The 26,512-nt window shown below is 41.5% G+C and overlaps 1 protein-coding gene and 1 long non-coding RNA gene across 2 annotated transcripts in view; one reads left to right on the forward strand and one right to left on the reverse strand.

Annotated features, from left to right (window-relative positions):
* Positions 1-26,512, forward strand: part of COL25A1 (collagen type XXV alpha 1 chain) — a 325,875-nt gene that overhangs the window by 235,293 nt on the left and 64,070 nt on the right. Inside the window, exons 14-22 of the mRNA XM_081876942.1 lie at positions 2,948-2,974; positions 3,505-3,549; positions 5,176-5,208; positions 6,343-6,378; positions 13,921-13,965; positions 20,983-21,045; positions 23,103-23,171; positions 24,595-24,639; positions 26,433-26,477. Coding sequence (XP_081733068.1) covers positions 2,948-2,974; positions 3,505-3,549; positions 5,176-5,208; positions 6,343-6,378; positions 13,921-13,965; positions 20,983-21,045; positions 23,103-23,171; positions 24,595-24,639; positions 26,433-26,477 — 408 coding nt within the window. The remainder of the gene's footprint in view (positions 1-2,947; positions 2,975-3,504; positions 3,550-5,175; positions 5,209-6,342; positions 6,379-13,920; positions 13,966-20,982; positions 21,046-23,102; positions 23,172-24,594; positions 24,640-26,432; positions 26,478-26,512) is intronic.
* The window catches only part of LOC309350414, a 691,638-nt gene that overhangs the window by 175,551 nt on the left and 489,575 nt on the right, over positions 1-26,512 (reverse strand). The gene's annotated exons all lie outside the window — the stretch shown is intronic.

Below are 26,512 nucleotides of genomic sequence, written 5' to 3' on the forward strand. Positions count from 1 at the left end.
GGATAACTGACTTTGATCCTATCTGAGGGATCATATATTTAGTTAAGATGGCTGGCAGAAAGGAGGGAGGTGACTTTTGCTAATTCTCCCTCTTTTAGCTCACATGTACGGAGAGTTGGGAGACCCTCTGGAAAAGTGTAGGCTCCTATCTTCCATGAGGAAGGGGGAATTGGCAAAAGTCTTCAAAAGTCTTCCATGGACAGACGGAGCCCTTCCATTTATGGAGGGTGAAATCTGTATCTAGGCTATTGTATGCATATAGTTGGAATTACTGTTTTGCTTTCAAGCTTTGTTACTGGAAAGGCCATAGATTACCCTTTGTATTAATCCAGCTGGACTTTTAAACTGATCCAGTGGCTTTTAAAGTCGGTTTTCATGGAGGGTACCTCCTTCACTCCCTGTTAAATGAAAAGCAAGCTTGTTCTCTTGCATGAGAGGTGACCACAGAGCCCTTGCTTTGCATGCAAAAGGTTCAAGGTTCAGTCTGTAGTTCACTCTGATGGCATCTAGAAGGGCTGGGAAATATTTTTATCTAAGACCCTGGAGAGCCACTGCCAGTCAAAGGAGATGGGCAGATAGCTTGGCCTTATTTACTTAAGGCAGCTTCCTGCGCTCCCCACTACGTTCTCTCATTTATTGTGTGGCATTGAGGGTTGCAGGGGAATCCTGCAATGAGTAAAATGTGATTAGGGCACAGTTTGATCAAGCAAAATAGCCCCAAATTCCTCACAATACAATAAAAGGAACACATTATTCTACTGCCGAAATGTAATTTCACTTAGATTTAATGACATTCCTGTAGCCTGTCTAATTACGTCAGCTGTGCCAGTGTATGTCAGGAAGCACATAGGCCTCTCAGCAGAATTTGCACATTATATTGCTATTGACAGTTAACTAGGTACAGGGAGGGGGCGTAAAAATCATGGGTTTGCTCTTTGTCCATCAGGAAAGAACATAGGCCTTTCGGGAACAGCCATTTCTCACTTCAGAATCCCAGCGATGACGCTTAATGCTTAATTAGTTTCCACGGCAGTATCTTTTAGAATTGCAGAGGAATCAATAGCCCTCAAATGGGATTTGAATGAGCTACAGTGGTTAAGCTCTGACAAGATGAGCTGTCTAGGTCAGGTTCAGAGAATTGAAAAGTGGCTTGCCAACATGCTGGTTTGTCAAGCAGTCAGTAATTTAAAGAGCAACAGGTTTAAGCTTTCTTACACTGGAATCTGTGCATGATTATGTAGCTGTCTGAAAATTTAAAAGGAAGCTTTAATCTGTAGGCCACAACTCGCTGAAGTTTATGGATTCTTGCCCATATGCCAATTTGTCCTCATCGATGTCCATAATATTCTCTATCATTCACCCATACGCAAAGCCATAACAAGATGGAGCAACTTTTGTTTTTGTGCTACCCCAGAGGGGACAACTAGAACCAATGGAAATTGCAAGCAAACAATTTTTTTGGTTAAACATTTGACTATGACAGTGGAAGAAGAAGAAGAGTTTGGACTTGATATCCCACCTTTCACTCCACTTAAGGAGTCTCAAAGCAGCTAACATTCTCCTTTCCCTTCCTCCCCCACAACAAACACTCTGTGGGGTGAGTGAGACTGAGAGACTTCAGAGAAGTGTGACTAGCCCAAGGTCACCCAGCAGCTGCATGTGGAGGAGCGGGGAAGCGAACCCGGTTCACCAGATTACGAGTCCACCGCTCTTAACCACTACACCATGCTGGCTCAACTGTCTCAGGATGCGGTGGGCTCTCTTTCTCCTGAAAGAAGCAAACTCACAGCAGTACAAATCTGATATGTACAAACAAGCCACTTATTGGTCTTCTGAAATGTATTTGCTATTGACACAGGAGAGGTGCTCAACACTTAGCACTCAGCACTCAGCACTCAACCTATGCTTCTGCTGTCACATCCCAGTGTATCTTGCCAGGCAAAGAGTCACTCCATTATTATTTTTATTTAGAATATTTCTTACTTGCTTTTCCCCATAAAGTCCCAATTGTGAGGTAGTATGGGAGTTAAGGCTGTGTTAGTTGTTATGCAACAAATGGCCAGTAGCCGGGGTAGGGAGCCTCCAGCCCATCAGCCAATCTTGGCCTACCAGTAGGTCCAACTTGCCTCCTCACAAGACCATTCCCCCCAAACTACACACCTGTCCTTCAACTGATGTCATAGGGTGATATCAGCTGGTGGGCAGTGGGTGGGGTTCCCTGTAGAGAATACACCAGTGAAGCAGACCCCTTCAGGGAGCAGGACTAAACCGTCCCCCACCCCACCCCGTTCATCAGTTGATGGACAGAGAGTTCAATGCTACTAGGTGCTGCTTTGCTTGAAGGGAACATGCTAGGTAAGCATAATTCTCCCCCTACCCCATGGGTCAACTTTGACAGACAGGTGGGTGGGATCACCCACTTATCAGTCACTAGCCATCATCATGATGTCAGATGACTGACACTAACTTGTTAAAGTTAGACCACAGGTTATGGGAAGATAAAAGTTCTGGCTTACCTGACCAAAAGGGTTCTCTACTCTAGTCTATAGTGATTCTAGTAAAGAAAGGAGGCATAAGAAGTATTTGGGGTGTTGCTGCCACATGGCATCATAAGCAATTGATACTGGACAAACAAAAAACTAGGTGGAAGCAAGTCAGCTTTGTATAAAAAGAGCTTTCTCTCATTGATTTAATACATTTAAAAGTTGGATAAGATATAAATTATACTATCCAAAAACTTTTTTTGAAATGTGATAGAGCCTCCTATTTGTGATGAATCAATTTCAAAATTATTACTACATATCATCACATCCTTTAAAAATTGCACAAGTTAAATTAAATATTTTCTTACAGATTCGTTTTAAGGAGGTTCTTACAACTCTGTACTACCTGTACTTTGGAGCCATTACTGATCTGAACTTTTGCTTCTGTCTTCTGTTTAAATTAGGGTGACCCTGGCCAACGAGGAGAAAGGGTGAGCTGTACGCTTTCTTTAAAAGCATATACAAATAAATCTAAAATCATTCTCAGAGCTTTCTTGACATCTGAAGGGAGGGCATTCCACAGGGAGGGTGCCACCGCTGAGAAGGCCCTCTGCCTGGTCCCCTGTATCTTCATTTCTCACAGTGAAGGAACTGCCAGAAGGCTTCTCAGAGCTGGACCTCAGTGTCCGGGCTGAATGATGGGGTGGAGATGCTCCTTCAGGTATACAGTCCTGTGTTATAACCACTGCTATTTTTCTAGAAATAGAGGTGCCGTAACTCTCCATAAAAACCTCCCTTGCTCTCTTGGAATGGCAATGGTGCCCCCTGAGATGTGCTGGAACTGAGTTCTAAAGAGTACTGGCTGAAAAAAAAACCCTGGTTATAACAACTTTGTGGGGGGGGGGAATGTCAATAACAATATAATTGGGAGGAAATATTGATAGTGTTACAAATTTTTAGTGGGAGGCAGATGTTGAATTAAACACAGTGCACGTATTTTATTGATTGTTTTAATTTTTAGGGTGATTCTGGAGAACCTGGGCCCAAAGGTGACTCGGGAGAAAAGGTACAGTTCATAGTGAATTGTGGGGGAAAGATACGTTCACAGTAATTTAATGTTTAAAAAATGTTTTGAAAAGTATCGAAAACAAACTGCATATAGAATATTTTTTAAAATGTTTTTCTCTGATAAGAAACAATCATAATAGCAATAAGCAAGAGTACAATAGCTATTGTTACAGAATGCATGGTGCTTTACACATCTTGGGGGACCGTGACTGTTTCTTGACCCACATACCTCCCAGGGTGGTTTGGGATTATTAAAATGCTTATTCATTATATCTCTCTATTTCGACAACATAGTCTACATTTACTCAGCTAGCATAAAATGAGATAATGGCACACATTCCCCCCAGTATTATGAATAAATTATAAACAAATCAAATACAACTGGATTTCACAGCTGCATCTCTCCACACAACTATTTCTTTGTTTCTGAATACGACAGGGCAAATCTATTTTCAAATATTATTTCTCAAAGCATGTTATTTACAGTCAAGTGGATATTGCAGATACTTCAGTCTTTTTTGATCTCCCCATCTCAAAAATTCTTTTTAAAAATAGTTCCTTTCATTAATTTGAGAGTGTTTATATCTGTGGGGTTTACAGAACAAATTCAAGGACAGCCAATTTGAAAGGCATGTGCTCCATCAGAGTGAAGCTTTCCCCCTCTTTTTCTTCAGTAAATATAATATGAACATAGTATTATCCTGTCATTTGTGATACCTAGTTAGATTTCAGTTCTCAAGATAAACTTTGTGATGAGTTGGAGAAAAGGGATGATAGCTCTGACAGATCTTGACTGAGAATAAATAGATGACTACAGGGCTCTTTCAGCCTGACTTTATTAATTTAGAGATTTCAACACATCTTGCCATGATAAGTAATTTTTTGGGAGAGAAAGATAGTCTCTTTTTCTAAATAACGGCAATTATCTTGTGATATTTTTTTAAAAAAACAACCATGAAGAGTCTACCTTCACATGCTATTCCTTTTTTCCAGACCTGTTTAAATTGGCTGTGAAACATGAAAACGAATCTGTAATAATGTCACATAAAACAGGAAAGATGAAGAAGCATTTTTTCTTAGACGTGAAATGTTCATTTCAATTACCTGTTCATCTTTGGTCCTACAATGGTCTATGTATGCATGCCTTACCTTTCAAGGTGGCAAACATGGTCCCCCCACCCCACCCAATTTTTTCTTCACAACAACCCTGTAAGGTAGATGAGACTGAGAGATAGTGGCTGCCCAAAGAGTCACCCAATGAGCTATTTGGCTGGTTGGCTGGGGATTTGTCCACCAACAGACCTAGTCTGACATTCTAACAGCTCTGGTGAGCTACAATTGTAAGTGATTTATGTCCTTGCTGAGATTTGCTCCTTGAACTTTTTCCCTAAAGAAGGATTAATCTGAAAAATACTAAGCACCTGTGGTTTCCTCCTCTTATTTCTTGCTCATGGGGCCTTCCTGGTTTTATTCTCACAACCACATCACACTCACTCTCAACTATAGTTTATGAGTGAACATGACCCATAAAATATTTCATGATTATATTGGTTTGCTACAACTGTTAAATCTCCACTTAAATTTCCACATTTGATCATTATTTCTGGATTTTTTTTTTATTCAGGGTGACCCCGGATCTTCTGCTGCAGGAATTAAGGTACAGTAATACCTCCGCAAACATCCACCTCGTCTAGCATCCGCTTCGGTCAACATCCGCAGCAAACCTGGAAGTACCGGAATGGGTTACTTCCGGGTTTGCCACTTGCACATGCGCAGAATCACTAAATCATGCTTCACGCATGCACAGACAAGGCGCATTGCCCTGCGTCCTTTTCGGCTTGTGGCCGGGGCTCCGGAATGGATCCCGGTCACAAAACAAGGCCAGTTAAACTTGCCAAAATATACCATTCATCTGATAATAAATGTTGGAAATGTAAAGAAAATGAAGGAACATTCTTTCACCTCTGGTGGACATGCCCTAAGGTGAAGGTCTTCTGGGAAATGATATATAATGAGCTGAAAAAGGTATTTAAGTATACCTTCACAAAGAAACCAGAGGCCTTTCTTCTGGGTATTGTCGGCCAGAAGGTGTTAAAGAAGGATCGAACATTTTTTATGTATGCAACAACGGCAGCAAGGATTCTCATCGCAAAAAACTGGAAAACTCAAGATCTACCCACACTGGAAGAGTGGCAGATGCAGCTGATGGACTATATGCAACTGGCCGAGATGACTGGCAGAATCCGTGATCTGGGAGAAGAGAAGATGGAGGAAGACTGGGAGAAATTTAAGATGTATCTACAAAAACATTGTAATTTGGTTGAATGTTAAGAAGGATGCTAGAATATAAAAAATTGGCCACCACTAAACTAGATTTAAATTTGATGAAAAGTGAGACTAAAGAAAATATAAAATTTTTTGGAAGAAGTGATAGATTATATTTGAATGAGTGGACATGAGATTGTAAACAAGTTGATAATTTGTTTGGAAAAAAATTTTAACGATGTAAATGGGAGCGGGAGACGTGAGGGAGTCTAAAGAAGTGATGAAATTGTTGTGATAGAAGTAAGATCGTTTATTATTTGTGCATTTATATTTAAAAACTTTAATAAATATTTATAAAAAAACAAAAACAAAACAAGGTACGACTGTAATGTATAAATCACAGCCTTTCTCCGATAGCTTTGCTGCTCAATGCCCAAATGAATTTTGCTGCATTTTCCTTCCTTCTTTCCAGCTAGGAGGCATTCCTACACCCATTTTATTGCATTCTATCATGTGTTTGTTTTAGGGAGAACCCGGAGAATCAGGTCGACCAGGACAAAAGGTAATGTTTCAAAGTTATTCACTTATATACTTGCAACTGATAATAATGTTCCATGCATCTGATTAAGTGCTATAGTCCACAAAAGTTCATGCCGTTAAAAATATATATCTTCAAGTTGCCACAAAACTGTTTGTTGCTTTTGCTGCAAAAGACTTAACACAGCCACCATTCTGGAAACTTAAATGATTCTTTCCCTCAGTATTAAATCTGTGAGATGAATTGTTGTTGTTTAGTCATTTAGTCGTGTCTGACTCTTCGTGACCCCCTGGAGCAGAGCACGCCAGGCCCCCCTGTCTTCCACTGCCTCCCGCAGTTTGGTCAAACTCATGCTGGTAGCTTCGAGAACACTATCCAACCATCTCGTCCTCTGTCGTCCCCTTCTCCTTGTGCCCTCCATCTTTCCCAACATCAGGGTCTTTTCCAGGGAATCTTCTCTTCTCATGAGGTGGCCAAAGTATTGGAGCCTCAGCTTCACGATCTGCCCTTCCAGTGAGCACTGAGGGCTGATTTCCTTTAGAATGGATAGGTTTGATCTTCTTGCAGTCCATGGGACTCTCAAAAGTCTTCTCCAGCACCATAATTCAAAAGCATCAATTTTTCGGTGATCAGCCTTCTTTATGGTCCAGCTCTCACTTCCATACATCACTACTGGGAAAACCATAGCTTTAACTATACGGACCTTTGTTGGCAAGGTGATGTCTCTGCTTTTTAGGATGCTGTCTGCTGAATTAATGTGAGATGAATTAATGTTCATTTATTAAGCTCCCTACCACACCATTATTACTATTGTTATTATAATTTCATAAATTTCTATACCACCCTTCACCCAAAGATTTACAATATAAAAACACAAAAACACATACCATAATAACAAAGAAAACAAAAACAATAGCCAGCACTCCACACATAAAATGCCATGGAAAGTCTGAGGAGAATTAACAAGGACATATTTCCCCATCTTTCTCGCAACAGAAGTCATCAAACAGGGTGACCAAAGCAGTTTCTGTGCCAAAACCAGGCCTAAGCCCAAATTGAAATAGATCTAGAAAATCAGGTTCCTCCAAGTAGTAGCGGAGCAAGCCGATCGGGCGCCTAGGGTAGCACATGTGCCCTGTGCCCAGGGGCAGGCCAAGCCAAGACAAGACTCTTCCAGGGGCCTCTGAGGAGTCTGCCTGCCTTCTCCCACTCAGCTGCCCCACAGCTGGGGGGGGGGGAGGCAGCAGGTGGACCGTTTGGGGCAGTTCGGAGCCTGTGGGCACCCAAGCCACCACATCACTCCCAGGAGAGACACATGGCTCGGGTATGCTGCAGGCCCCGTGGTGAGTGCCACCCAGCATTTTTTCACCTCCTTCAGTGGTGACACTCAGGGTGCCCTGCCCCCACAGCACCCCCCTTCCTCCACCCCTGCCTCCAAGAATGTCTGGCTCTGGTCTGTGACCACCTGCTCAAGAAACCTGCCCAATAATGGGAGATTAGCAGAGAGTGTTTCTTGATGAGTGGTTTTACCACTCCCTCCTTCAAGCAGGCAAGGTCCACCCCCTCTCGCAAGGAGGTATGAAGCACCTATGTGGCCCAGCCAGCTGTCCCCTCCCTGCTAGTTTTCATCAGTCAAGAGGAGCAGGGGTCAGCTCAAGATGTTTTGTTACTTGATGCAAAGGACAAGAAGATGCAATCCCCAATCCATATACAAAAGCCAACTAGGCTGGCAGATGAATCTTGCTTCAACACTGGTGATGGGACACTGTTCTCCACAGCTGGAAGACAGCAGACTAGCTTAGGGAGCGCAGAACTGACCACTTGAGAGTTTTCCTGCAGAATCTGCCACCTCACTCTGCCTAGGGCCTGTCCTGAATAATACAATGAAATATTCAAGGTGGGGCCACTAGGGGCGCATCGGAAGATGGCTGACAATAACATCTCTCCGACCCACACGAGATAATTAAGAGGCTGTGATGGGAGTAAACAGCCTCCCGGCCCCCCCAAGCGTGTGGGGGGGGGACTGCCCTTGCCTGCTGTGCCCTATACCACCCCCGAATTTGAGGGGGTGGGGCCCTAGGCAGAAAGCCCTTGTGTGGATTTTGGCGCTCCTGGACGCTGTCTCTGGTTCACGCCTCTAGCTGCAGCAACTTCAAAAGAAACAATTAGGAGGAAGCTAATGCACATATTTCAATGATGAATGGGGAGTAAAAGACTGCTAACCGAAGAGATCTCTGAGAAACAAGACGGGTCAGAGGAACAGGAGTAAATCATGAGAAGACACACCAAGGCTCGGTATGTTCGGCAACGGGACTGGATGGGGGAGGGGGAAAACTTTCCTTTCTTTTCTCTATGTGATTAACCAAGAATCCCCCCCCCACAAGTTACAAGTCAGAAATGCCGTTTAAACGACTTAAGCTGAGGATTTAAGACTGTGTGGAGATAATTTTCTAACCAAAGCATGTTTTAAGGAGACTGTGGAATGTATAAGAGCTTTGGAATGACGCAGTGAAAAATACCATCGCCATTTTGGCAAGCTCTGTCGAAAGACTTATGTCTGAGAGGAGGAGTAGATTTGTTTTCATATTGTGAGTGGCCTCCTCAGAGGGACTAAAGAAGGCAACAGTTTTACGAGACTGATGATCGAAAGAGAGCTTTTATTTACGAAAGTGATGATATATGGAAAACATCTCGACATGATGATTGGAAGAACGGAAAATTCACACAGGATTACAACTGGTGTTTACCTGCTTAAAGAGATTATCAGAAGAGATCATAAAGAAAAAAAGAAAAAATATACGAACAAGATGAGATGTGAGAACAGCAAGAGAGGACTGGTTAGAATTATGAACATTATTTGGACAGATTTGTGGATATTAATGCAGCAGCAAGAAGGTGATTGAAATCCCCTTCGGAAATTGAAATATGGGTCGTCGTCCCCCCCCCGAAGAAAAAAAAAATTCGGCTTTGTAATTCGGAATTTATGTGATGTGATTTGATTTGATTTGATTGGTCGGTTAATAAAAAATATTTTTAAAAAAATACAATGAAATATTCCCATAAAAATAAGGGGTTTATTAAACTAATATGGAATGCCCAGCTACCCTGTTCCCAGTGAAGCACATGAACTCTCCTGGGACCATCCCTCATCATTATTCTCTCCTGTTTTCAGTATCACACTGGAAATATATTTCCTAATATGCTTACTTGCCTGAAAAAAGATAACTAGATCATATAAAAATTGCACACCAGGCCGTAAAATGTTTTAAACATTTCACTTTTTATGACACAGTTTGTGCTATGTTGGCTAGGTGCTTGGTTCATTCATTTTACTAGGGATTATATGGGAGGAACAGCAGAAACTACTTAAACTTTACGGAGGATGCTAAGCTGCATTTGGTGGATGGCACCCCAGGGCAGATAGTCTGTCAAAGTCTATAGGCCAGGATATGGAGAGACTTGCTTAAAGGCCTCAGCATGTCCAGTGGAATGTTTGGGCTTCCCCCCCTTTGAGCAGCAGACCCTCAGGCAATATCACAAGCACCTTTTGAAAGTTGCCTAAAGTGCTTTCCATATGGCTGTTTGAGAAACTCAAGGCTAATGCCCTTTGGGTGTCCAGAATTAACTGTCCGCCTCTTTTGAATTCTAGTCATGGATTTTTAAAAGAATGGCTCAAAAAAATAGTGCTTATTTTAAAAAAATCTTGTTGATAAATATGTACATAATGTATTTGCAACCAATGGATATTTATGTTTAAAACTGTTATGATCTGCAAATTTATTTTGTTCATAAGAGTCTCTTTTAATTGGAAAAGCTAGTTAATGCATCTTAGATGAATTAATCTATAAAACCATTACAATTGTTTATAATGCATTGGATGTACTACAGCATATTTTAAACCATGTTTGAATCATGTTCTCTATTGCTCTTTTCATCAGTCTGGGAATATTTTGCTGAAATGTGGTGTCACTAAAGTGGCTCTTGCTCCATTACATTCATGATTGACCAAATGGATGAGATTGCAATGAATAATCCATAGCCATGAAATCCACATTAATGTAGAATTTGATGAGATTATTGCTTTGGGTGGAAATGCATGATACCATAAATAAATAGATGTAGAGGGCACAATCCATTGGGGATTTCTCCCACGCAAGATTCCTTGCAACAAAAGTCATCACAGCTGTAGTGTTGTGGAGCTCCCATTGGACTTGGGTCCCAAAGTCCATTAAGTCTCATCTGATTCAAGGACAGAAAAATCTGTGATGTTTTAAATGCAATACATTTCTCACCTAGTCTTGAGGATATAAGTAAATGTTATCATCTCACATACGTATAGGTAGAATCCTGATTCTGAAAAGTAATATTGCTTTGCTGTATTATTTTAGTTGGATTCTTAGAGCTCTCCTGTATAGCTGTACAGCTATAACAAAGGTGGCATTTTTCCATCTCCGCCAAGCTAAGCAGTTGGCTCCTTACCTCTCTCGCCGTGACCTAGCCACTGTGATCCACGCGACGGTCACCTCCAGACTGGATTATTGTAACTCGCTCTACGTGGGGCTGCCCTTGAGACTGACCCAGAAACTCCAGTGGGTGCAGAATGCTGCAGCGAGACTCCATATGGGGTCCTCGCTGCGAGATCACATTCACCCGGTGCTATACCAGCTGCACTGGCTCCCGGTGGAGTACAGGATCAGGTTTAAGGTGCTGGTTTTAACCTTTAAAGCCCTATACGGCCTAGGACCCTCGTACCTATGGGACCGCCTCTCCTGGTATGTCCCACAGAGAAACTTACGGTCTTCAAATAAAAACATCTTGAAGGTCTCAGGCCACAGAGAAGTTAGGCTGGCCTCAAGTAGAGCCAGGGCTTTTTCGGCTGTGGCTCCGATCTGGTGGAACATTCTGTCACAAGAGACTAGGGCCCTGCGGGACTTGACATCTTTCCGCAGGGCCTGCAAGACAGAGCTGTTCCACCAGGCCTTTGGCCAGGGCACAGCCTGACTCCCTCCTTCGGCAATCTTCACGGAGCTCTGGCCCAATGGTTGCCAGTGGTTTGTTTTGAATTAATTTTATAATGAATGATTTTAGAGTGTTGTGTTGTACTGTTGTACTGTTTTATTGTTGTTAGCCACCTTGAGCCAGGCTTCGGCTGGGGAGGGCGGGATATAAATAAAATTTATTATTATTATTATTATTATTATTATTATTATTATTATTACCGGTACATATCTTTTCGTCTGTGGTTCCCAGTGGTGCTCAACACATCATAAACTCCATTGCACAACAAATCTTAGTTGGATATAATACAAGCTCTCATATTCTGACCTCCCAGTATATCTCTGCCTTAAAGCACTTGCAATTTCATCTTCAGACCTGTACAGCAGAAGCTATCAATTAGCATTAAGTGATGAGTTTGTGATGGTGCCTAACATATCCTGAGAACCTCTCTGACACCATGAAATCTATGATCCACCATAAATGATGTCTGAACTAAAAACACCTAAAGTAGAAATGAATTGATGTACTGTGCTGCTTGCTGCTTTATTTTCAGTGTGTATAATTCCTATATATAAAATTTTGAAATTTAGAAGCTAGATAAATGCTGGTGAGTAAAATGGTTGCAGAGTGATCTATCCATCAGATACTGCTATCATGCAGTGTCTGGTCCATTCATTTCAGAGGTACTTGCACGGGTCTCTTCAGTGCCAGCCAAATACATGTTGCTACCTGAAGCAAGCCCAAATGGCACTTGTGCATGCACACATGCCAGGATCAGCATTTTTAAAACTTTGGCTGCATCATATTCCTGCCTTCATCTATCTTCACTGACCTCTAAGACCAGCCCTGGATCTCTTAAAAATAGCAGCTAGAAGCTGAGCAGTGACAGTGTTTGATGGCCTTTGTCCTATTTTTATTATTCATAAAATGCTTTTTCCATTTCATACATCTGTGAAGCAAATAAAATGCATACATTCACTGTGAATGTAAATTTGATTTTAACATGACAAAGGACTTGAAAGTCTTACTGGATGTTGCATTAGAGCTAGCAGGGAAATGTCCCTGCATAGCAAGGTGAAGGACAAAGTACAGGAGCACTAATGGTTTTATCCTAGCTCTAAGGCAACTTCCTGTAAGGCTTTCTAGCCCTTGGCGGTTTAGTCTTTTGTCATCAGTAGAATTGGATTTAAGAGCAATGGTAGCAACCACCACTCATGCTGCTGCAGCTAAAACCAGTTCATTGGACTGGGCTGCCTGTCAGGACTTCCTACTAAACAAGCACTTCTGCCAGTTCAGTCACACTCTGCCAGTTTACTGCACAAATGTACATCAAGGGCTTCTTGTTTACTTCTCAGCCTCTTCTTCAAAACTGTGACCTCATGGAACCGCCTTTGAATATTGTTAGGCAGCAATTTTCACCCTTCTCCCTTGCTCTTAATTTATCCACAACAGAACAGAGCCCTGTTAGTTTAATGCCTAGTCCATTGCTTCGGAACTCAGTTTGACAGCAGACAATATTCAGCATATCAGCAAGTGCCTACTATGGAATAAAAATATGAGCTGTAAATCACAATAAGCTTGTGCAGAACATTAGAGAGGAGAGAACTTTACCACTGTTCTTATATTAGCATAAATAGAACAATGGCTAATAACTGGAGTTCATATGCAAGCAAAGTTGTCACTTGTCAGTGCTGTGGAAAATATAATTTATCCCTTGGCAATATTAAATGGATGGGTAGTGTTAATCTGAACCAGTATACCAGCCTAATCTACAACTGAAGTAAATCATGATGCTTTAAAGCAGTCATCATCTTGCATTTTGGGGGAAAGTTTTAATGGGCATGCAGAGTTAATTTTAGATTCCATGCACATATGGAACTCCTTCTTGGGCAAAGGCTTTTGTCAATGCTGCAACCATGTGCCTTGCCTGTTGCATTCAGTTTTGTACCAAAGTCCTTGGGTTTAAAAATATTTGGTTTCTTGAATGTGAAGGATATCCCTTTCAAGTAAGACATTTACGACAATTGTTTAGAGCATGAGAAACTGTTTTGCTATGAATGCCACAGTAGAACTATGCTATCATAGAGGGCCTGTTCAAATGATGCTTGACCCACAGGACTCTAGCTTGTGGTGAAACTTGAAGCAGGCCTTAGCCTTCCTTTGTGGCTTAAAAGGCCATAGATTGATTAATCAGCAAAAGCCTGGTTAGGAACGTTTTTGCCTAGTGCCTCAAGATATGTTATGAAGGTACCGGGTGAGCCTCTCTGGGGAAAGCATTCCATAAACAGTCTGGTTGGGTTCATATTTAGCTTGTCAGATTGAATGATATCCCTTTCTTCCCCCTGTTTGCTGTTCTGGAGGTTTTTTGGATTCTTCCCAGAGTGAATTTTGGGGGGCCTGGGGGGAGGAGAAGCACAGGGGAACCCCTTACACTAGCATGTGTTTGTGCTAGTGGGACTAGTTATTTCAATCCTTCCCCATATATTTAATTTTGACTATGTAGCTATCTTTTGGCTACTAAATGTGGTTTAATATTCTCCTGCAGTGCTATATCATTTTATTTTGTAGGGTGAGCCTGGGCTCCCTGGACTTCCTGGACTTCCTGGGATTAAGGTAAATATAATGATGATCTCCATGTAGTGAAGTTCAACCTGTTAAATGAATATGAGAAGGGTGTGTTAACATGTCAACTGGATATATAGAAAACTTACATTAAAAAAAAATATTATGGAGACTTCCAATAAATATGAAATATATTAACGAACAGCAGCCGTAATCTCACATAGTCAATGGGCTAACTTTAATAGGACTGGTCCACTGACATTCGAAAAGGCATGTGCCTAAAATCCAGTCATGTACATGGACTCAGACTGCAATGTCATTTCCTATATTTGATGTGGCATGTCAAACCATACAATCATGGTTTGCAAGAGTTGGATTTTACACACAGACGTTGCAACAGAGGCAGGAGATTCATGCACATCAGTGGGTGAGAAGGGAAAGCATGTTTTCACTGCCCACCACAAATAGGAAAGCAAACTTGACAAGTGTATTGTTTGATACATAGCTGTCAGTTACAATCAATTATGCATTCTTGATCATTGTTTAGTTTTGTAGATTTGGAATGCAATTGTGCATGATTAGCATGGAAGTAAGCCCATTATATGCAATGGAGCTTACTCCCAGATAAGTGTGCATAGGATCTTTAAGAGTTGGGCAAATAAATGTCATATCTTATGAATTGATTACATTCAGCAAGAATGTTCTTACTGTGATATCATAGGAATAAATTCCATTCATGTTTTTCCCTCTTTCCCTTTCCCATTTTTATTTCAGTACATCAAGAGTAGCCAGTGCGGTACCCTCCAATGTTTAATTTTGTCACACTACAGCTCTTATCAGCCCCAGCTAGTTGGCCAATGATCAGGGATGGGAATTACAGTGCAGGAAAATCTGGAGGGCACCATGTTGGCCCTGCCTTTCCTACACTGACAGCTGGTTATTGAAGGAAAAAATCCAGAAATTCAATATGTTATAAAGCCTCCTGTGCTGTTGTTCTTTTGGAATAGTTAGAAATGTTACTGGTGTGAGAATATGCTCCACAGTTTCATTCAGGAAACAGGCAGAGTACTCAAATATAGAATATTGACTCATCAGTGTGAAATCCCATGCTCCCCTTTAAACAAGTCTTCCTTGAACCTTGCACTGTGATACAAAGCAAAATGCCTTTTGGCTTTGTCTGCATTCCAGTATCCCAGGAAGTGATACTCCGTGTATGCATATAATATATACACACCGATTCCTGGTGGGCAGGGGGAACTCTGGAAAGGATAAATTATTGCCTCTCTTTCTCTTAAAATTCAATACATGAAGGCTGTCTCTTAATAGCAGCCAGCACTCCAGCACTAAGCAAGCCAAGGCACATATGGGACAGGATGTTGACCCGTGTGAATTCCAAAACAGTATAGGGTTAGGGGAGGATGGATTTGCAATGGCAGCCAGATATGTAAATCTACAAATTGAACCCGCCACACAGGCATAGGGGATAAGTCTTTATATTATTTAACAATATTTAGGATTAGGTGATTGGAGAATAGCAGCAATTATCTATGCTTGCAAAATACAAAGTGCATTTTATTTCAGAGATATATAAATTAAATCATGTTTAAATATGAGTATTTTGATGCACTAGAGTTCTGCTAAACAGCTGAGACAGAGAAATTATCTGGGAAATGTTTGGCTGCCATTTTATCCGCAGGCCTCTTGAGGAACCTTGTTTCCTCCAACTTGTGGCTTACTGAAATTGGGATGGTGCAGCTTAATATATGGTTACACTTCTGGGGGGGCATGGCACTGGCTCCCTCTTCCTTACATGTACCATGAAGTACACAAAGTCAAATAGTTTTTAAAACAGTATGGAACAACAGTGCCCTGCCCCACAGATGCTTGGTGCATGCCATCTTGAACATGCAAGAGGCATTGACTTTGTTTAGGAAAGAGTTGGGACCCAAAACTACCATATTTTTCGTCCCATAGGATGCACCGGCCCATAGGATGCACCTAGTTTTTTGGGGGGGAAATAAAGGGAAATTTTTTTCCTTTATTTCCCCCCCCCCCAAAACCAGGTTGGGGAATCCAAACCAGGTCGGGGAACAGTGGGATGGTGGCGCTGCGCCTCCCCGCTGTCCCCCGAGCTTGTGGGGCTGCCCGATGTCTGCCCGAAGCGCGGGGCGCTTTGCTTCAGCGCTCCCCGCACTCCGTGCAGCAGGCTGCTATCCGCAGCCTAGGGAGCCCTGCGCGAACTCCTGCAGGGCTCCCTAGGCTGCAGATGTCTTCCCGAAGCGCCGGGCGCTCTGCTTCCAGCGCGCCCAGGAAGCAGGCTGCTATCCGCAGCCTAGGGAGCCCCTGTGATAGTCATTTTTATATGACTATCACAGATGTCAGAGAGAATGTGGTGAAGCTGTTAGCCCCCTGAAGATTGGCTCCATGGAACCTCAACTTGGTGCATCTAAGAGCTTGGGGGGAAAGTGGGTCCCCCCCCCAACAATGCATGCATCTCCACTTTAAGAAAATACCAAAATGCAGTTTCCTATATTCTTGGCTATTTAAGAAGTCCCCTATGGTTTCTGATTCCATAAGGACCCAGATCAAAACAGAATGGGTCTCTTGTTTTCATTTGCCTCTGCATTGCAGAGGCATCTGTACGCCTTACTGAAATGGAACTGCCTGTTTACTTTGTTTCACACGCCATTAACATCACTAATCTGGGTAGAATTCCATTTGCTGCTTGCTATCTCAGTGGAGTAGTTGATGACAACACAAATCTGAAAAGAAGCAATGTTTGTAGAGTATTCTTGGTACAGTTATGTAAAAGAACTTTTGAAGTTTTTGTATTTCTTTCTTGAATAAACCTGAAAGGAGGGTCATAATGGGAGCCAGAGTAACTTTATTCAAGAAGCCAAGTGGATTATTATGTTGAAGTTCTTTAGTCATAACAAAATAAAAAAATTCCTTCCAGTAGCACCTTAAAGACCAACTGAGTTAGTTCTAGGTATGAGCTTTCGTGTGCATGCACACTTCTTCAGATACACATATACTTCTGTGTATCTGAAGAAGTATGCATGCACACGAAAGCTCATACCTAGAACTAACTCAGTTGGTCTTTAAGGTGCTACTGGAAGGAATTTTTTTATTTTGTTTTGACCATGGCAGACCAACACGGCTACCTATCTGTAACTGGTTCTTTAGTCATGTTTTGGTTGAAAAGGCTGGTGATAGTTTTGGCAAACTGGCAGATATCAAGGAAGCAATATGTGATGGCTAAATATACAGTGGTACCTCGGGTTACATACGCTTCAGGTTATATATGCTTCAGGTTACAGACTCCGCTAACCCAGAAATATTACCTCGGGTTAAGAACTTTGCTTCAGGATGGGAACAGAAATCGTGCTCCGGCAGCACGGCAGCAGCAGGAGGCCTTATTAGCTAAAGTGGTGCTTCAGGTTAAGAACAGTTTCAGGTTAAGAACAGACCTCTGGAACGAATTAAGTACTTAACCCGAGGTACCACTGTACTTTGCTCTATATGCAATTCCATCTTGTCTTTTGAAATTGCGTCTTATTTGGTTTGTCAGTTTGTTTGAAATGACATGAACTCCTGCTTTTTTGACTCATATTAGTCCTGTGCAAACATTCAAATCATTCTCTGTTTCAGCTAATATTGTAGGTAAATGTAGAAAAGAGAGTATGATGTCAATCTTGATGTTGATGACATATCAAAAAAAACAGTGGTATATGCAGAATTGCTGGCTAATAAGGAAAAAAATTGACTTAGATTAGTTTGTTTTGGGCTTGATTGGCAGGTTTTGGGTGGGGGTTGGAAGAGGTCACAGCAGCAGAATTTTCTTCTTTCAAGCGTGGATGCTGGAACTTCATTTTAAGGGAGCAAGTTACTGAGCTCACTTCTAGCACATAATTCCACATGTGAAGGGCTGCAAGGTGCATGCATACTGCTTCCTCCATAGTCTTCCTCACCATGGTTCTGTTGAGCCAAGGAACATAGTAAGCTGTCTTATATTGGGTATATTAATTGTTCCACCTAACTTGCTATTATTTGCTGACCAGCAGTCACTCTCCAGGGTTTTATACAGGGATCATTTTCAGATTTACCTGCAGATGCCAGGGATTAAAATTAAGGCTTTCTTCATGCAAAATCTGTGATCTATCACTAAGCTACAGCCCTTTCCCAAGATGGGGTTGGCAGTGGCAGGGCAATATGCCAACTTGGCATTGTCAGCTGTTGTGTTTGCATTTACGTTCCCCTCCATCTACAGCTCCTTCAGATTTAGCCAAGAACTGGCTACCGGCTTGTTTCTGGGATCATTTCAAAAGTGGCAATTCTAACTATGTCAGAAAATTGGTAATAGAAGGGAGGGAAAACATTTGTTGGAGGTGGGGCGTGGTTATGTCTTTATGTTCTTTTTGACAATCAATTAAAAACATTTGTTTTTCAAATAAATAAATAAAATTAAGTAATAGGAGATGATGTGTCTTAACATCCAGCAACATTCGCCAATGTGGGCTTCGTTCCAAATATCTGATCATGTTTAAAGCCAAAGGGTTGGTCCTGGCACTGCACAGTTTGCCTACAAACACATGCATGGTTGCTAATGCGAGTCCTAATAAATGCCAGAATTCTGTTGGCAAAAGGCTTATACAATGGTGCTTTCCTGGGGTTCTTTAAGGATTATATCTGCATAGGCAAACCATTCAAAAAGGCTGCTTATAGGAATTAATTGTAGATCAAGATGTTTAGTCAGAAGTATTTTTCTATTCTATGTGACAAGGAGTTGTGGCGCCTCTGTGTGTTATGGCGACTTGAGAAAGGGTACATGAAAGCTGACTGGGACATTTTAGCAGTACTCTTGGCCTGGCAGTGATGGAGATTTCCTATAACACAAGAGGAGAAGGAAGTAATCAGCCTCTTGTTTGTACAAATATATTTAATAGGCTTTCACATGCCAAAATGTTAGTACATGTAAAACTCATGGCAGCGATCGTGGTTACAAAACTAGGGGCTGAGATTTATTGAGGATGAATTAACATGAAGCATACTGATGTGATTTTGAGCATGTTGCAGTAGTGTGAGAAAGTTTTCTAGGAACTCTGCAGAATCAAAGCATTCTATTAATATTTTTGAAGATGATTTAAGAGCCTTAAAGTGTGCTTATTAAAGTAAGTTTGATCATGAAATCACTTTTTATTTCTGGCCATTGAAATAAGTTTGGAGTTGTCAGATTGCTGGACTGACTTGTAACAGTGTTTTCATCATTTGCCTCCCAAATAAAAAGCTGGTAACTATTTTCATTGGTGCCTTTTCACAGAGTTTAAACATGCTCTGTTTTTTGCAACCTAGCTCATGACAGCAGTAATAAAACAAATGATTTACTATTCTTTACCTCCCCCTCCTTTTGTTCTTGGCTCTCACTTGCAATTTATTGATCCATTTAATGTTCTCTGCAATGCTTACACTATATGCTAATTTATCCAAATACAGTTTTTGTTTCCAGCTGTTCAGGAAATGTCTTTGCCTTCATAAAGTGGTAATGTTTTTCCACACCAACATAACTTATTTGTCAGTCAGCCTAGAGGGCAAGCTGACACTTCCCTGTTCTTTCACTGTATAATTAAGCCTGAGTTATTGACATCTGTCTCTTTTCATAGTAATGCCAACAGTTACAGTGCAAAATTTGTTTGTCATTTTTCATTATTTTGTAGGCAAATATCTCACATTTCATACTAGTTAGTACAAATAAAAATATTGTGCTTGAATTTAGGGACTAATTTAAATTAAGTGACCAGTGTGGTGTAGTGGTTAAGAGCGGTAGACTCATAATCTGGTGAACCAGGTTCGCGTCTCCACTCCTCCATGTGCAGCTGCTGGGTGACCTTGGGCTAGTCACACTTCTGTGAAGTCTCTCAGCCTCCCTCACCTCACAGAGTGTTTGTTGTGGGGGAGGAAGGGAAAGGAGATGGTTAGCCGCTTTGAGACTCCTTAAAGGGAGTGAAAGGCGGGATATCAAATCAAAACTCTTCTTCTTCTTCTTCTAAAGCAGCAAACCCGTGCATACTTACTGGTACTTGAGAATAAGTCCAATTGTGGAATGAAGATAGCGGAACTTACTTCCGCACAAACATGCATAAGATGGGTGCGTTGGGCTGCAATCCTATACTGTACTGTCTTTCCTCGGAGTAAGTCCCACTCAACACAATAGGACTTACTTTTGAATATAAATGTATAGGGCTGCATTGTTAGACTTTATTTTACTTTCTGCACTGGTGGCTGACTGCACAAGTAATGCTTTTTAAGCATTTAGCATGAATCTCACCTACAGCAGATAAAATCCTTACTACAGTTCTGCTACTGTTTGTAAACTGCCTTGATTATTTCTATAGAAGGGCAGGAAAGAAGCACTAGAAAGTTTTATCACATTAGTTTTCTAGAACAAATGAAAATAACCTCATTTTTATTTGCATGTTGCTTTTTTCATTCTGTTTCTTCCTCTTAAGTTAGTTTGTAAATCTATTGCCAAAACTGTTTAAAGAGAAGGGGGTTGTGTTTGTCCTGGATTCTGATATAACATCTGCATAATAATGTCACACACAATTGTTTTTCTTTTTAATCCTGGAATGAAAATTTGTTTTGTAACCCAAATTGCAAATGTTTAATATTTTGTAAGTTGTGAATGAAATGTAACTACAGCTAATTAGTTCCCTTTTCCCACTGAATCCGTCATGTTATTAGCCTTGTCTTGGTAGACTTTTTTTTTTTTTTTTTTTTTTTTTACATAAACTGTAATGTAATCCAGGAAGCCTAACATGCATTAATTCCATGAAAAACAAGATGTAAGAGCTTCCAGTTCATTTGCTTTTCTTAAACTCAATGAAGCTTTTCTTGAAGAGCTCTGTGCTGGTGGAAATCAAACTTGATTAATTGTATCTGTCTATAGCAGTTGGATTTGCAGTTAGAAAACCATGGGCGACTAGGAAATTACCATTAGAGGTAAACTTATTTTTACTGTAATTATTCACAGTTAAATTAACAGAGATCTAATGTGCTCATTTTTCAAAGGGTGAACCGGGTTTCATAGGACCACAGGGAGAACCTGGATTGCCAGGATTGCCAGGAACAAAGGTATGTTTCACATCTCCCTCCCCTTAATATATGTAGCTTACTTCATATCATATTAGTTCAAAACCTAATCCTTATCCTAGACCAAAGCACATTCACCCAACCAACCGTTAAAGCCAAACTGAAGTGATATGTACATTTTGCTGGAACTGAAAGAGAGAATAGAATCAGGTCCACTGGTGGCTCTGTTGAGAAGCCAGCTTCTTCTGTTTTCTCTCTCCCTCAAGTGTCACTAGAAGCAGCCATTGCAGAAGGAGGATGAGAAAGCAAGTAGAGCTCAGCTGAGAGACCAGAAGCTTTTGGCTCCACCTCCCCTTGAACATTTTCTATTCCAGCTGCTTGTTCTAGGAACTTGGTAAATAAGGACTAATGATTGAGGGAAGATCTGCACAAAACATTTAAAGTGCCTTCAACACACATGACTTTCCCCAAAGCATGCTAGTTTCTCTTTCACAGACCTATGATTTCTAGTACCTTTATCAAACTACCGTTCCAATGAAACTTTGGGGGAAATCACCTGCTTTAAATGTGTGTTGGCTATGATTTAAATAGATGCTGTGGATCCGCCCTGAATTTACTTTTCTCCTTTTACCCCCCCCCCCAATCCTTTAGTCTGCTGTGCAATATCTATTCCAGCAAACCTTTGCAGGGGTCCAGCTTGCCACTGGAGGCATAAGTGACCTCAGCTGCAAGGAGTACCTTTTACTAGCTACAGCTGGTTCACTAGCTATAGGCGCTGGCCCAGTCAAAGCTATCAGGACATGTGATTGAAATCCCTTTGGACTACTGTCTGGGTTTTTAGCAAGACCATATCTGCCAGCTTGGGCAAGGACACTATGGGGCAGCAGGATAAGCAGTACAACCCATTCTGCCTCTATGGCCCAGTGTTAGGTATGGTCCCTTGATAATGCACTTTGAGTAGAGCTGTTTATTTTATTTTAACATCAAGCTCTTCAGGACAAGAGTTTGGATTTGATATCCCACTTTATCACTACCCGAAGGAGTCTCAAAGTGGCTAACATTCTCCTTTCCCTTCCTCCCCCACAACAAACACTCTGTGAGGTGAGTGGGGCTGAGAGACTTCAGAGAAGTGTGACTGGCCCAAGGTCACCCAGCAGCTGCATGTGGAGGAGCGGAGACGCGAACCCGGTTCACCAGATTACAAGTCTACTGCTCTTAACCACTACACCACACTGGCTCTCGTAAACCATCATTCACATTTGTACTCTGTAAACCATCATTCACTATCTTGGTGCTGTATAATAACAAATAATATGGACCACTCTGTTTGCTCTGAGCATGTTCTTAACTGTACAACCTGAACTGCCTTTCAGTTTTCTCCTTAATCAGAGCGTTAGAGACTTCTAAACTTTCAGATTCACTTAATGAAGGAATGGGGAGCCCATGGCCTTCTGGTTAGATGTCCAACTCACATAATCTCTTGCAGTTCGCCATGCTGTCTGGTGCTGATGAGAGTTACAAACAATGTCTGCGAGGCCACAGGTTCCTTTCCCCTGCTTTAGAGGCCACAAATGCTCTTTGGAAAATCAAATCTCTATTCACATTTGATGCATTCGCTTCTCAGTTGAACTATTACACTAAATTTGCAGTGGGTGGGGCAATATCGCCCTCTGATTAGCTGCCAAGTTGCTCACCTTGAAAACAGGATGAAGAACTGAAAGCATCTAAGACTCTGGTGATTGTTCAAAACACTGGAACTAATAAAATGAAAGCACTTTAAAAATGGTTTGCTTTATCTCTCTCGCTTCTCCCTCCCCCTGTGCTTCATATTCATATTTAATCCATAGCATTTGAAACTTTCACGGTAGTTTAACATTGACAATTCAGATGAAGTAGCAGTAAGCATCCACTTCTGGAACATAATTTATTTTCCAAAAGAAAAGTTTGTCACTGTATTGTGCTTATCAGCTCTCCATTTGAAATATGTTCAGGATATTATGCTCTTTAATGTTTCTAAAATGGCTAGTTACCATGCCTGCTGTTGCCTGTATTCTATAATATTCTCCTCTCATCTTACTTTCTCTGGTAATTTTTGACAGGGTGAAAGGGGAGAAGCAGGGCCCCCTGGGAAAGGTGAACGAGGTGAGCCTGGAGCTCCAGGGCCAAAGGTCAGTTTGGTTTAACTTTGACAATTAAAGTGTGCATTTTGGAGCTTTGTGTTTTGGTGTGTGTGTTCTTAAAAAAATAAAAGCTCTGCTAGTGGTAAAAATAAATTTCAGTGTGATTTATAGTGCACTACAAAAGTCATTTGAATTTATGCTGGTCACTTTGGGGCACAGCCCAGCCAGAAATTATTTATGTAAACTGAGGGATCAAATGTTAAAAGCCAAACCTGTAGCTATGCACAAAATTTCTTCTTCATAATTGCAATATTGAAATTTAGGACTTTCAAGTATGTCTATGCAGAATCCTAAGGTGCTCACCGTTGCAATGTTTCAAGTCCAGCTAATAAAATAAAATAAAATATTGACAGTGCAGTCTTATGTCTGCTGAGAAGTCTCATCAAGTTACTGCCAGGTAAGTTTGTATATGAGTGCAACCTTAACCTGGTTTCTAACTTTGAGTCAGGAAGGAGTACTTCTACGTACATTCCATTATCTCATTAATTTACTGCTACAATAGGATTTAGGAATTCTTTATGCTTATTGCTTGCATCAATGTAATTTATTCAAAAGGTCTGAGAGCTACCCAAAATATTAAGATAAGAATTACAGGCCTATGGGTAGTATTCAATATTAGTCATACTCAGAGTAGATCCATTCTACTCCACTGAAATTAATGGGCAAATTATTGGTAAAATATTTTGGCCACCCTTCACCATAAAGTCCTAAACTGAGTTACAACAATTGAATATACAATTATAAAAATGAATAAAACTATTGCAATTATGACACAAATAAAACCATTTTTGGGGGGCAGAGCAGTATAAATTCAGCAAAAGAGGTGGGCCTTTACTGTCAAAGGCCAGACATAACCAACGTAGGTCTATTAATTTCAGTGGGGTTGCTCAGAGTAGAACTTTTTTGGAGACAACCCTCTACAACGAAGGCATACAGTTTTATTTCCTCAGTTATTCTGAGTAAATGGACCCATCCAAATTGGTTTCTTGATTTGCAATGGTTACTTTATCTGACAAGTTGATGTCTGGGGGGAACGACATGTTGAGAGAATTTAGCAAGCTGCTGTAGTAAGAATTATCATGTAGCCTGGATTCATTAATACTAAATCATTCATCATTCATATACCTGCATTAATATCTGTTATTTAGAAGCTTAGTTGTCATTATTGTAAAATGAAGTGTTTCTACCACACCAGTAATGGGGAACCTGTAGCCCCCTGATGTTGCTAAGCCGGAGCTCCAATGATCTCTGTCCATTGACCATGCTTGCTAGTCCAACAACATCTGGAGGGCTACAACTTCCCCATCCCTGCACTAACTTTACAGGTAGCTGATACTAATTCCTTTTCTTCTCACTTTCCTTTTTCTGTCCTCATTTCTCCTGTCCATCTTGTATGTGTTCCATCATCCAGGGAAGGTCAGGTGAATCTGGAGCTAGAGGCCCAAAGGGGTCGAAGGTCAGTAGTAAGCAAATTTTGGTTTTACTGATTCAATGTGATGTGGTGAGGTTTTGTGGTCTGTTGTTTAGTTCATTTTATATGTGTATAGGCTGCCCTTCAAGCAAACAGTTTTCAGGGAAGATTACATTAAAACGAAGTGACGGCAAAATAGCAGAAGGCCTTTTTCTGTGCCAGCAACCTGGTTGTGGAATTTCCCCTCAAAGACTAGTCTCGTCCCTGATGGTCTTTAGGCAGGGAGTGAAAACTTTCTTATTCTGTGTGGCTCTTGATAGTTTTTGACTTATGATTGAAGAGTATTAACTATGCTGCTTTTGATTACAGTCATACCTCGGGTTACAGACGCTTCAGGTTGCGTTTTTTTTTGGGTTACGGACTGCCGAAACCAGGAAGTACCAGAACGGGTTACTTCTGGGTTTCGGCGGTCGCATATGCGCAGAAGCACCGAATTGCAACCCGTGCATGCACAGACATGCCACTGTGGGTTGCGAATGCTACAGGTTGCGAACGTGCATCCTGCACGGATCACGCTCGCAACCTGAGCATCCACTGTACAAGTTTTTTCTTTTTCTGTTTTTGTTACTCGGTAGTGTTTTGATCCAGAATGCAGAATACAACTGTTTCAAAGGTAGTCCTGTGGGTAACATTAAAGAAGTAAATCCAAAGTTTTAGCAAAGCATATTTAGGAAAGGCCAGACTGTGCAGGAGAGGCCACAACTGGTATACTAGCCTAAATGGATGAAGGGCACTCTAGATGCTGTTTGGGGCTGTAATGACAAAGCTATATCCAGGAGCACCACTAAACTGTGAACCAGATCCTATACAGTGAGTACAGCTCCATCTAGATCAGACTGAACACTACTGTATCTCCCTCAACACAGCACCCTTAGCTGGATAGATGTTGCCAAGCTTGCTCAGACACATCTGCACACTGTTTCCCTGTATTCAAGAGATCACCAATGATGGGGGGATTTAGCCAAATGTTGCACAATGAGGAACTGTTCCCAACATGACCCTCTGCAAGAAGACAGGCTGCTAAGGTCGCCTCGTAGAAGTTTCACTGTGCAAAGGCTGCTAAAGTGTTATTGTTGTTGTTTCTTATTTAAAACCACATTAACACTGAAAACATCTTGGTTCAGTCACAAGCCAAGCTGTACTGTCACAAATAGCTCAGAGCTGTGTACTAATGTCTTTCTAGAGCAGCCTTTCTCAACCTGTGGGTCCCCAGATGTTGTTGGACTACAACTCCCATAACCCCAGCTAGCAAGGCCAGAGCTCAGGGAAGATGGGAGTTGTAGTCCAACAACATCTGGGGACCCACAGGTTGAGAACCACTGTTCTAGAGTCTTCTCTGACTTTCCGCTAGATTATTGTTACTATGAGCAAATGGGTACTCTGTTGCCATCCTAATCAAGTCTCATACTGAATCTAGGCTGATCACAAAGATACAGCCCTTCTGATATGTGCAGTGAACTACTTACTTATGGACCGCAGCTTAGCAAAACACATCTGTTGCTGTTCAAACTCACCAATCCGTGGTGCCATTGGGGGTGGGGCCAGGTGGACAGACCACAGGTGAGCAGGCTTCACTCCGGTCCACACCTGGGGCTTAAATTTGGGGCAGAGCCTGCGCTGAGTGCGCAGTCGGCTTTGGATCTTCAGAGGGAGTAGCAGGTTCCAGTGAAGACTCAGAGAGAAGTGTGTCGTGGGACAGAGCTACTCATACTGAGTTGGTAAGTTTATCGCGTCCTTCCCCACATGAAACTTGAAATACTTATTTTGCTTTTTATTAGGGTGATTCTGGAGACAAAGGTGATTTGGGGGCAATGGGTCCAAAGGTAAGTGACTACCATTTGAGCCATTCCATGCAGCA

This window comes from Podarcis erhardii (assembly GCF_964252035.2).
Source record: "Podarcis erhardii genome assembly, chromosome: 9".
NCBI classification, from domain to species: Eukaryota; Metazoa; Chordata; class Lepidosauria; order Squamata; family Lacertidae; genus Podarcis; species Podarcis erhardii.